This window comes from Pezoporus occidentalis, unplaced genomic scaffold (assembly GCF_034315485.1).
Source record: "Pezoporus occidentalis ecotype Australia unplaced genomic scaffold, CSIRO_AGI_Poc_V1 ctg188, whole genome shotgun sequence".
Taxonomy (NCBI): Eukaryota; Metazoa; Chordata; class Aves; order Psittaciformes; family Psittacidae; genus Pezoporus; species Pezoporus occidentalis.
In genome coordinates, this window is record NW_026913726.1 from 618,519 (window position 1) to 631,793 (window position 13,275).

At 44.2% G+C, this 13,275-nt stretch overlaps 1 protein-coding gene across 2 annotated transcripts in view; it reads left to right on the forward strand.

Moving 5' to 3' along the window:
- The window catches only part of NEGR1 (neuronal growth regulator 1), a 272,552-nt gene extending 259,950 nt beyond the window's left edge, over positions 1 to 12,602 (forward strand). For both annotated transcript variants that reach the window (XM_062616104.1, XM_062616105.1), the window contains one exon: positions 9,930 to 12,602. In XM_062616104.1, the coding sequence (XP_062472088.1) occupies positions 9,930 to 10,054 (125 nt within the window). In that variant the 3' untranslated portion in view covers positions 10,055 to 12,602. The remainder of the gene's footprint in view (positions 1 to 9,929) is intronic.
- The last annotated feature ends 673 nt before the right edge of the window (positions 12,603 to 13,275 follow it).

Consider the following 13,275-nt stretch of genomic DNA (forward strand, 5'->3'; position numbering starts at 1 on the left):
GGCCGGGTTTGGGAAGCCAAGAGGCAGACTCTAATTACAGGTGCCACAGCTGGGCTCAGTTTTCCATGAGAATTAAAGATGTATTTGAAGTTTCTGTGCAGTTGGCATATGAGAGGCACGTCCTTAAGCCATGGGAAAGAAAGGAGAGACAATGCCTGGGAGAGGGAAGTGGAGCTGCAGCCTGTGCTATGGATTGCAGACCTGCCTCCAAGAGCTGCAGGCTGAGGTGGCTGATCTTTGCTTCTGCCATGAGCAGTCCTCGCTTTCCCCATGGAACCTTTTATATCTCCAGAAAGAAATCAGATCTGCTTCCAGTCACTGCTAATTAGGATGCGTTCATAGTATAACAGCCTGGTTTGGGTTGGAAGGGACCTTAAAGCTCCTCCAGCTCCAACCCTGCCACGGGCAGGGACCCCTTCCACTGGAGCAGCTTGCTCCAAGCCCCTGTGTCCAACCTGGCCTTGAACACTGCCAGGGATGGGGCAGCCACAGCTTCTCTGGGCACCCTGTGCCAGCGCCTCAGCACCCTCACAGGGAAGAGCTTCTGCCTAAGAGCTCAGCTCAGTCTCCCCTCGGGCAGGTTCAAGCCATTCCCCTTGGCCTGTCCCTACATCCCTTGTCCCAGGCCCCTCTCCAGCTTTCCTGCAGCCCCTTCAGGCACTGGAGCTGCTCTCAGGTCTCCCCTTCAGGAGCCTTCTCTTCTCCAGGCTGCCCCAGCCCAGCTCTCTCAGCCTGGCTCCAGAGCAGAGCTGCTCCAGCCCTCGCAGCATCCCCATGGCTCTTTTGTATTAAAACCCCAGCCCAGGTCACCCTGGGGCAGTTCCTCCATTGCTGGTCAGTGCCAGAAGGCTTGGGGGAGGTGGTGTGGGGCTGTGGGTTCACCCTGCCATGTGTTCAGGCTCAGCCTGCTCTGTGGCCAGCGAGATGTCCATGCAGTGCCATTGATTACCTGCTCTGCTTTGCTCTCCAGCCAAGGTGCTTGGCTACGTTCTGTCTCCTTTTCCAGCTAAAGGCAGGTATCAGGTGGTGATCCGGATAAGCAAGGGCTCATCCCGGGACTGGGGCTGCTATCAACTGCCTGTTAAAGCTCATCTCAGACCTCTGAGCCTGCTACATGTGTGCAGCTCTGAAGTTCTTTAGGATACTTCATTTGTTCTGATGTGACTGTACCTCTCAGCTGCACAAAGAAATTGGAGATAACTTGAGTATAAAGGATGAGGTATAAAGCCAATTTTTATTCTGTTCCCTCACAGTAATTTTCCTTATAAATATTTCTTGGGATTATGAAATATCCCTTCCAGCAGAAACCAGGTATGTCAGGGCTGTACTATTTTATCCTGTTAAACTCCAAGCACTCGGTGTTCAGTGCCTGCTTCAGTTATCCTATTACAGCATTAGGATTCTTTTTCTCTGCAGCATTTAAGGGAAAGGTTTTTTTTATTTGATGTGATCACATTTATCTGTGTCAAAATGAAATTCCATTAAAGATACCCTGTACAACAACGCATAAGGGCTTAAAATTGGGTTTGTTCTTGCAGCTGCAACAAAAGCACGTCTGCGTTATCTGAAAGATTACAGTGAGCCTGCCTTGTCCGAGCACCACTGTTGTTCTGATTTTATGATACCCAGAGACGTTTGCTTGAAGAAATAGCTGGAAAGCAGCATATGGGCAATCTATTATTTACACTGATTATCTACAAACCAGGCTTTTGTGTTCGGGCTCTGCTTTTAAGAGTTTCTCTAAATCATCATCACCCGCTTTTCACCCTGCCTAAATCCCTTGTAAATACAGAAATATGGGATAACAACAGTGTGTGCCCAGCCCCACTGCAAAGCCCACACTTACAAATGCTCCTGCAGAAGAACAGCAAGGCCATGTAACTGCAGTGAGCAGGAGCCACAGGGATTTTTAGGTACCACTGTGAGATAAGTGCCTGTAAATGGGGACTTTTCTATTGGCAACCACACGGTGAAATTTAAAATGCAAGTTGGGAAACAAATCCCACCTGGGTAATGAAGTTTTCCCAATGCCTTTTCATTGTGACCACAGTACAAGATGAAGTGCTTATGTTCAAATGCAGTAGTTTGGGCTATAGCACTGGTTTTAACAGGTTCTGTACCAGATAGACATCATTAATAGCTTCTGTAAGCCTCCAGCTATCACATCACTAACAAGTAGATGCTGAACTCCTTGAAAAAGCACACGTTGACACTGAGGACCACAGCGATTCCTTCGGCACATGACACAAAAATGTCCAAAATCGAGATATTAGGATCTTGTGCCCAAGTATAAGATATCCCCTGTGCTTCTCTGCCTGGAGAGGGGTTCTTTCTGATATCTTAAATGCTTCTCAACAATCACACTCATTTAACTGGAATGCAAAGGTTATCTTTCCCTCTTTCAGTTACGTTACCTGAACTTTGCCAATCCACCTTTACAATAAAATCACCAGGATTTTTAAAATGTAAATTATCTGGGAAGTTTACTCATCATTTATATGTTGGAAAAATGAGGGATGTTATTTGTCTAAAGTAACACCCTTTTTCACTACATTAGAGGTTTTTCTGTGAACAGTAACAATCAGATTTAAACCCGGGTTTCTATGAGAAGAGTCATAGAATAGAATCATAGAATAGTTAGGGCTGGAAAGGACTGTAAGGTTACCTAGTTCCAACCCCCTGCCTTGGGCAGGGACACCCTCCACTGGACCAGGTTGTATTTCCAAATCCAACTCTGCCAAACTGACAGCCAAATCTTTAACCTCTTGCCTGAGGATGCTTTCCTTCGAAACAGGAGCAGTTCCGTGGCTGGTGCTTCCCTGTCCTTCCCATGTAGACCCAGGCGCCAGCGCTAAATACTGTTGAGAAGTTGCTGACTTTGGGAATGTTTTGGTCCAGAGAGTTACTTGAGAACAGAAATTGAGACACTTAAAACCTTTTTGCATATAGTTAACAACCTCCACCAGTTACGGCTTTGCGTTCTCTGTAGGCTTAATGAAATGCAGCTGTTAAGTGTTCACTAAGCAGGTCTGGTTTGAGCTGCAGACTGTGGCTGGCGTGTCCCATCGCTTTAATAAGCAAGGAAAAATCATCTTCCTTATGCTTTACCTTACTGGGTGTATTTTTAGCTGGGTTTAAATTAGTACTTGGCTGTTGACAATATTTAGCAGGAGTTGTTTGTTCGGGGGTGAATGGGTAACTGGGTGCTGTAGAGGGCAGGGAGGGAAGCGTGTCTCTGCTGTCTCCTTGGGCCTGGGTTTCCACAGCCAGGAAGCCCAAATTCCTAGGCAAAGGTCCTCACAATCATGAAACTGCAGTGCTGGGTGGCCAAGATAGTTATCATCATTAACAATAATGTTAACGTCTAAAGTTAACCCATATTAACAATACATAAAGATAACAGATATAACGTTAACAATAAAGTTAACACGTATTAACAAGGTAGGGCTTGTTCTTCCTGGAGAAGAGAAGGCTCCTGAAGGGGAGACCTGAGAGCAGCTCCAGTGCCTGAAGGGGCTGCAGGAAAGCTGGAGAGGGGCTTGGGACAAGGGATGTAGGGACAGGCCAAGGGGAATGGCTTTAACCTGCCAGAGGGGAGACTGAGATGAGCTTTTAGGGAGAAGCTCTTCCCTGTGAGGGTGCTGAGGTGCTGGCACAGGGTTATCAGCCAGGATTATCGGCAAAATCAGGTCCGCTTCTCACTCTTGACAAAACCTCATCTACCATCTTTCCTGCGAGGCGTTTACAGTGTCACAGTCCAGCAGAAGGAGATACCTATGCTAACATTGGCACAGCCACCAGCCAGGGTCCCTGTGTGCGTGCCTCCCAAGTCCACATGCTCTTATCAAATTCTCCTTTTCTCTAATTTAGTGATTATCCTGCCTAAGCCTCATGTTTTATACCAGTTAGCAGTTGTGAAAGTGTATAAGCTCACTCTTAGCACGGATAGGATTATATTCAGACATCTCTCCTGGTGGTAAATAGAAAGGAACAAAACAATATTATATCACTATCTCTACTTAATACAAGAGATTAGCAAAAACACTATGTTGAAACGTGCTAACCAACATTTCCTAACACCAAGGACTGCATTAACCAGAAATAATTATAAGCTTTAATCCTGATGCCTTGTAGACAAAAGCATGGACCTCTTTAGGTTGTCTGAATAAGTAAGACTAATTCTGCTAAATGGATTATGCAGAGAGATGCTAATAAGCATTTCATTCAACTACAGTCAGGTTAATGATTTATTATAGGAAAGCCTTAATAAATAGTGGGGTTTTGTGCAACATGTGAAATACACGGGGAAGGAAGGGATAATCTAACTCAAGGTCAAAGCAGTGTGGAAAAAAAATAAAAAAGATTTGGTTGTCAAAAATGTTTTTTTTTAAAGAAAAGTTTGTAAGATACTGGGACTCTGAAGGCCCAGTTGAGCCCAACAGATAACATCTCTACATATCGTTACACTTGATGATAGCTGAGGATTTATGGCTTTGGACGAGCAGGTCGACAGTCTATAAAGGACTGTATTAGAAAGCAACAGCTTGTGTTAGGAGATAATCTGTGAGGAGAGCTCCTGATCAGGCTCACAGCCTTTGGACCAAAGGGAAGTCTGTCAAGAACAGCAGCCTCACTCTGTGCCTCCGGGGCTAGGCAAGACCGCAGAAAGCTTGACCTTGGGAGAACAAAACCTTCAAATCTTGTGTAAGAATGAATCAGCAAAGACCCGGATTTGTTTAGTCTTATGCAAATGCAATCATCCTCAAGGCTAAGAGCCCGAGACAGGAAATTTGCAGAGATGGGAGATTCACTGGTGAAGTTAAATAGATAAATCTGAACGAGGGGCCCTTCTGAAGTGTGTGCCAGATGGAGACTCTGATTAAACTGAGCTTTGACCACGATAACAACACCTGGAAAATGCTGATGATTTAACTAACACTGAAACGCATTCGGGCTGTGTCTGTGGGAGCTGGGTGAGGTGGTGTGGTGGATCAGATCCTCTCCAGTCTGATGTTCCCCCGTTACTGGGGTCAAGCCCTGAAACTCCTTTTAATGAGAGAGAAACGTACAGCACTGCCCAGGCCAACATCAGCAGAGCACATCTGAAAGGCAAAATGCTTGCCTTTTAAATAAAGGCAAGCACCCTCCAAAGGAGGATGGAGCCAGGAGGGGCTGGGCTCTGCTCCCAAGGAACAAGGGATGGGACAAGAGGAACCGGCCTCAAGCTGCACCAGGGCAGGTTTAGATGGAGCTGAGGAACAATTCCTGCCCCAGAGGGTGGTCAGGCATTGGAACAGGCTGCCCAGGGCAGGGCTGCAGGCACCGTCCCTGCGAGTGTTCACACAGCGTGGAGGGGAGGCCTCAGTGCCATGGGGCAGTGGTGGCCGTGGCAGGGCTGGGAATGGTTGGACTGGGTGAGCTTGAAGGGCTTTTCCAACCTAAACAATTCTATGATTCTATTTGCAAGATATTATAGGTGTTGTATGGTCAAAAAGGTTTTCTTACCCCAGTGAAGAAAGTCAAGTGAAGAAATCAGTGCAGAGCTTTAGGAAAAGTGAACCACAATTTGTGTGCTGGCTCATGGGGCACCTAGGAACATTGCCACTGAGTGTGGCAAACTGTTAGATGAGGTACATCAGTGCCACAGGACATGTCCTCACCTAGGCACAGTGCTCATCTGTGTCCCCAGTCCTTAGGAAGCAGTAGGGACAAGGAACATGCTGGAACAAGGGAGGAATGCCCCAGGGGACTCCACCTCCCTACAGCATCATCTACATCAAATATGTTAGTTTAGGGAGCAAGTTTTGCTCTGCTAATCCCTCTGCAGCCATTCTCTGGGTTTTGTGGGTGGAATTCTGGGTGGAATTTTGCTTTTGTGTATTTTCCAGCCAGGAGTCACTCAGCACCACTGAGACAAATATATCTGAAAATCCTTGAGGAAGGAGGCAGGAGGGATTGCAAGAGCTGTCCATGAGCTAACTCTGCCTGGATGGGTAAGACAAGGCTGTAGAGGAGAAAGCCCAAAACTGTGAGGTTCTTTAAAGCATGGCTTCATTCTCTGAAATGTGTTGGCAGAAAGATGCAGAAGGTGAGCCCCCAAAAGACCGATGGACTTGATAAGAGAGGGTTTTGTCAGGTCCTGTTCATTGGCATTCACGTGAGGCTGCTGCGAGATGCAGGAACTGTGAAATGAGTGGCTTATGCTGATTTGTTTCTTATTTCTAATTTAAATGAATAATGTAGCAATTTTTTGAGTCTTGAAATAGGAATACAGAGAATAAAAGATTATTGCTCTAACTGCAGAGGCAAAAAACAACTATTTGTTGCACTAAAATATTAAAGTTTAGTATTTCAAATATTTGAGAGAGATATGCCACCAACAGCACTTTAAAGTGAAATATTATCCCCGTGTGTATTTGTGCGTATGCATAGAAAATAAAGAAGCACTTCTTGTTTCATAAAGACCCCAGTTATGATACATTCTGTGCCTAATTCAAAACTGGTTTGTGGATACTGATTCTGAGTTCAAATAGAAAATACGATATTTACTAGGCTAAAAAGAAAGTCAAGGAATCCAAAAATGGATCAGAGAATCACAGGATGAGTTTGGGCTGGAAGGGACCTTAAAGCTCCTCCAGCTCCAACCCCTGCCACGGACAGGGACCCCTTCCACTGGAGCAGCTTGCTCCAAGCCCCTGTGTCCAAGCTGGCCTTGAACACAAACCCACCTCTATAACCTGCTGCTGTAGGTCAGTGTTGAGGGGAGGTGATCCTGGCAGATCCCATGGAGCACAGGGCTCCCATAGTGCTCCATGGGGAAAGAGCCATCTTCTTGGTGAGGGCATGCACAGGGACCAGCCAAACCCCACCAGCTCCCTTCCGTGCTCTTCTAAATCCTCCGTTTACATTGCAAACATCAGACTTTCCATCCAGCCCATTTTAAACTTCCCCTGCACAGAAATTCACTTTCTTTTAAGGTATCACTCTCGCAGCTCTGAACTGGATTTGCACTGCCAGATCAGCACAAGGGGAGCCAAACCACTTGACCTTGGTTTCTGTTTCAGATAGTTACCAAGACATTGCTCCAGATGAGAAACTTCAGCTGCATAAATGCCTCTCTGCAGGCCAGCCACTGTTCTCCTTCCCCCCTCCGTCTACTGAAAGCTTCTCATGCTGTAAAATCAGCTGTAAACAGAGTGCTCTGATACACTGGTGGTGATAGGCATTATGGAAATGCCCAGGATAGCTGCAGATGTAATCAGAGTCAAATAATCTGTGCTTTTATTTATGCTTAATCATACATACCTCCACCATTATCTTGCTGTACAAATATTAAGGCTGCAAGTGCAAGTGTGTGTGTCTGTACAAAGCAATGACATTCAATGCTACCATCTTAAGAGGAGGGGAAGAAGCTATTTTCAAACATTTAAACCTTTTCATTCATTCCTATAGTAAGGTTTTTGGTGTGACAGAGGGAACCGTCAATAAACCCCGAAGAAAATTAACCACTCCAAGTACAAAATGACCTTGCCTGGCATTACCCAGCAATGACAATGAAACTAATTCCCACAAATAATCACTCCAGATGAATGACTTAGCAGACCATGCTGGGAACCTTTACATTTCAAACACACATGTTTACTTTCTCAAAGCTCTTAAAATACCCCAGAATGTTTGGAAGGGACCTTAAAGCTCCTCCAGCTCCAACCCCTGTGTCCAACCTGGCCTTGAACACTGCCAGGGATGGGGCAGCCACAGCTTCTCTGGGCATCCTGTGCCAGCGCCTCAGCACCCTCCCAGGGAAGAGCTTCTGCCTAAGAGCTCATCTCAGTCTCCCCTGTTTCAGTTTAAAACCATCACCCCTTGTCCTGTCACTACAGTCCCTGGTGAAGAGTCCCTCCCCAGCATCCTTGTAGCCCCCCTTAGATACCATAAGGCTGCTATGGTCAAATGTGGTTTTGAACCGACCCAGTCATAGCATCAACCCCCAAGCTCTGCAGGGGTGGAAGAGGGGGAAATTGAGCCCACGGTCCAGCAAAACCAGCTTCTGCACGGTTTGGCATCCTCCACCTCCCTGTCCCATGTGAACTCAGGGCTATTTATTCAAATCCAGCTGAGCATCTGCTCAGGACATGATATTCAATCCCAGTGGTTTAAACTTCTCCAGATTTGCTTCTCCTTCATGCTTTTTTTTGCATCAAATCCTTCTGGTTAGCCAGCTCTGGGAACCGTAAGTCTTTCCTATTATCTACCCAAGCCTGTGTGGTTTTCCCCATTAATTCACTTAGCACCTTTGTGCTGAAACAATCCAGATGTGATTTAATAAGCTTCAGAAAGATAGTATTGGTTCATGTGCAGGAAATCAGATTTACATAATTTTGCACTCACAATTATAGCCACCATAGTTCAAATTATCTGTAAGTTAGGGGAACTCTTTAAATATGACAAAATGCAATACCACCCACGCTGTGCTTCAGCTTGCTAGCCTGGTTTGTGTAATAAATTAAATGTTGATTTGCCATCCTGACTTATCACACAAAGTTCCTTTGAATGAGAAGCGAGTGCCCTGTCCTGTGTTTAGGCATGATTATTAGTCACAAACTAAGCTTCAAAATCAAGCTTCATCTTGTTTGGGGTTTTTATTGCCTGAACCTCTCTGCATGGGGGAAATGAATGATTTTGGGGTTTACAACACACTGTGCCAAATGTCACGTTAGGAATGGACCTGGTAGCACATAGCACAGATTTTCCTGTTTCAGTATTCAGACTGAGCAAGGCTTGAAATTCAGGAGACCACAACTGCAGAAGCCAGCAGGATGTGGTGAAACCCCTGGGTTTACTTTAATTTCCTGGGTGATTATTGCAGCTTTTCTTCTTCTCTGCCCCAAAGAGAAGCTTGCTTACTCCAAAGCACAGACAGCCTGTGCCATATCCTTATGTCCAACCTCCTGCCAAGGCAGCGCCACCCAGAGCAGGTCATACAGGAACGTGCCAAGGAAGGTTTGGGATGTCTCCAGAGAGGGAAACCCCACAGCCCCCCAGGGCAGCCTGTGCCAGTGCTCTGCCACCCTCAGTGTAAAGAAGTTCTTCCTCATGTTTGTTGAGGTGAAACTTCTTGTGTTGTACTTGTGTTGTGTTGTAGTTAATGGCCATCGCCCCTTGTCCTATTCTCACTGGAGTCAACCCCCAACCCGTGCTGGTACTTAGGGTTCTTCCTCCCCAGGTGCAGGACCCTGCACTTGTCCTTGTTGAATCTCATCAGGTTTCTCTCCACTCAGTTCTCCAGCCTTTCAAAAATCACTGTTTTCTGCCCGGGTCCAAGCCTGCAGCCATCCCACCCATGGCTGCTGCCAGTGATTGCCTCCTCGCTTGCTTCTCCACACTGGTTTCTTATGTTTTAACTTTCTCTCTGCATGCCCTTACTGTAATATTTACTTAGGAATTTGAGAAAGGCTTTGTATTACAGCAAATAAATTCAAGCTCATCCAAGAGACTGAAAATAAATATGAATGTCCTTGGCAAAGCAAAATTGTCAAGCTTTGGCTTCTATCTAAACTTAGGCAGAAAATGAGTTGTTTTCCAGCAGACCTTAGACATTCACCTCTCATTGATTTCAGTGGAGATCTCAATGCTCAGTAACTTGAAAACAGATAAATTATTCAGATGTTTAAACCTGAATTGCTCGGCTGATGTTAAATACCCACATTTTAAATGCTTGCCTTAAAACTGGTTTATCCTCTTTGAAACTAAAGTCATCTTCACTCAGCGGTGCGGCAGGAGGGCTTGGCTACCTTTGCAGCAGCTCCTCCGGCTTTCAGGAGGACGCTTTTGCTGCACTAATGGTTATCTTAGAAGAGTTACTGAAAACTGAGGATTTGGGGGTCCAGGAGTGGGCATTTTCACTTAACCCCTTTCTCTTCTCTTTGCAGCTCCCAGTACAGCCCAGTACGGGATCACCGGCGATGCCGAAGTCCTCTTCTCCTGCTGGTACCTTGTGTTGACACTGTCCTCCCTCACCAGCATATTCTACCTGAAGAACATCATTCTGCACTAAATGTAAAGACCCATAAAAGGCTTTTAAGGATTCTCTGAAAGTGCTGATGACTGGCTCCAATCTGGTAGAGTTTGTTAAAAGCAGCGTGGGATATAATCAGCAGTGCTTACGTGGGGATGATCGCCTTCTGTAGAATTGCTCATTATGTAAATACTTTAATTCTACTCCTCTTTTTGATTAGCTGCATTACCTTGTGAAGCAGTACACATTGTCCTTTTTTAAGACGTGAAAAACTCTGAAATTACTTTTAGAGGATATTAATTGTGATTTCATGTTTGTAATCTCCAAGTTTTCAAAAGCATTCAGTCATGGTCTGCTGAGTTGCAGACTGTAGTTTACAAAAAAAAAGAGAAGATATTGCAGTAAAAATGTGCTTCTTTAAGGCTGCAATACAAATATTCAGTTCCCTTCTTGAACAGCATTGAACCCACATTTACACAGACACATTTTTCCTTTTTTGATAGAAAAAATAACAAATAATATTGCCTTCAAAATAATATTTCTTCAAAATATTACACATATCTAGATTTTCTTCTAGCATGATATTCAGGTTTCAAGAATGAGCCTTGTATTATAACTGCATTGTGCAGTACTGCTTTCTGGTTTCTTTCCTTTCTCCTGCAAATTCAGCATGGGTGTGCCTTCATAAAACACTTCTTTCCTCTTCCTCTCCAACAAATCTGAAATGTCTTTTGGGAAATGCTAAAGCATCCTTTTGAGCATAACAAATCTCTAGTCTAGGACAAAGGTGCTATTGGCTAAAAGCAAAACCTCCTCTTCCATCTCCAGGGGGTCATCAAAAAGCTTCAGACTTAGGTTTTTAGGCAACCAGTTGAGGATAGCACCAACTCCTCTTTGTGTTTTCCATCTAGCACCACTGACCAGTAGATGATTTCAGTAAAAACCAGTTTTTCCCATTACAAAACAGAACACAAATTATTTTGAGACATCTTTTGAATGTAGGAATGTTTTCCTTAGTCATTCTAAAGCCAAATTCCTCAATGGCTGTAAATGTGAGAAGCTGAACTGTCCCTTTTGTATTACTGGCAAAAACTATGTGAATTGGTATTTTTCTTGCACTTAATTTTGTACTGGTTTGGCTAATTTAGCAATGATAAAGGATGCTTTTAAATATTAGATATCTGAAAATACATGAAGTATCAAGCAGAATTTTATATATATACATATATATATATTAAAACGAGGTTGCTCCAATAACTGTACCGAAGTGCATGTTGCCGTCCATGATAGAATCATCATTACAGACAGGACTTCATTACCGACGTACTAACGCTGTACAAATAGCTTGCACAGCAGTTAAGGCCTCATACCTAATTTCCTCGTACTGCAGTCTATCGAGATAGATAACGCTCATTTCACCCAGTGAAGGATCAAGTTCTGAAATAGCACCTAATGCTACTAACTTTGTTGTTTTTAAGCAGCCCCAGACAGCACTAATGCAAAATATTACTCACCGTTTATGGCTGAGTTTAAATGCCATCTGTGTAAACTGCTGGGGCATGGCGATGGCCAACAGCCCTTGACTACAACATCCCTTTGTGACCCCAACAGATTTTGACTTGCTTACAAAGCAGCTATTGATGACAAGAGTAACAAAACCACTATTGACACCAACACTCCTATGTTTTCTCTTATCTATATGTCTGGTAGGTGACACAATTCCTGTAGTCGACGTTTTGTCTCCTATCAATCAATAGGTTTTTGTAGCAAGCAATACCAGATGAGCACTGTGCATACCCAGCAGTTCCAAGTTCAGCTCACAGGTACCCCAGTTTTGGGAAAGGCAGACTCTGGGTTTCACTAGTCTCAGTATACACCACCCCATGCTAACAGAATATACACTGAATCTGTTGTAGTTAGTGATAAAGGGTATAAAAGAAATATGTTGACTCCAAAACATGGGAATGAAGTGTCCTGGGTCACTGTGGATGTTCAGTGACAGATCATACTATTTCTATCTTATTTCCAGTTACTATTTTCAGTAATGTAGCATTTTTTAAAACCTCAAATAACATGAGAAACTTAATCCTCTGAGGAAACAGTCAAAACCCAATTCAAATTGTACTATACACAGTCCTGATATCCTGATGTCTCTTGTATTGCAGCTTTAAAGTGCTATATTTTAGAACCCATTTGCTAGAAACAGTGGTGCTGCAGAAAGTATTGTGTCAGTATGGTTTTATGAGGGGAAAAAAAAAGGATATGCATAGCCCAGCTCATGCGCCTTGTCTCACATAAAACTGAGATGTTTCTATACTGTGGCTGGATCAAATTCCATATTTCAATGATATATTTCATTCCAGTGGTTCCCAAGACCTGAAACATGGTATTTCCAGCAGCAGAATAGAATGAACAGCAGCTTTATTAAATATATTTCAAAAAGATAATTATAAGTTGACTGTTTGCATTCATACCTGCTAGAGCTACTGGATAACATGGATATTCAGTCCCATCTCAGACTTTTCACTTGAATTTGGGGGGACACCATTATTGTCAAGTTTAAAAAGTCAAAAGCAAACAAACCCTAAACATTTCTGGGTGCCAGTGGTGTTTCCTTAGATGAAATAAGTGTTTGATAGCAGTCAGGCCTATTAAAACAGGCATTTGATAGCAGTGTTTGGTGGTGGATGCGTGTGTGGGTGCAAAGCGCGGCACAGGGCGAGCTCTTGGTGTCTGTGGACTTAGTCAGCTTGTGAGACTTGCCCGCTCCATCCTCCACTCCTACACAGAGGTGCAGCCGTGCTGAGCTCGGTGCACCAGTTAACCCAACAGACCTAGTACGTGCAGCCAAACGCCCTTAATTATTGCAGGATTGGAGCTGTAGGCAGCATGGATCAAATAAAGCAACAACCAAGTTGGTGAATGTTCCATGCAGTGAACTGGGAATTGTACAGACTGGGACTTACTGAGGTGTTCCAAACCGGACAGTGCTGCAAATAGAACACAGCCCCGTTTCACAAAACCTACCCACCCTTTTAATCTGTAGGTGTGTTTGCGTTAGGCAATGGTTGGAGGGTATGTTCTAGGCTTCTTCAAAGGGTTAACCCTCACCGGTCACATCTGTTGGGCAAATATTATTCTATTTATTCCTACCTTTAAATAAATAAATGGCTTAGCTCCAAGCAGCATAACTGAGGTTGTTGTCCACATCAAAACCCCCCAGGTCTGTAACAGCACAAGTAAGTTCCTACATGTGTAAT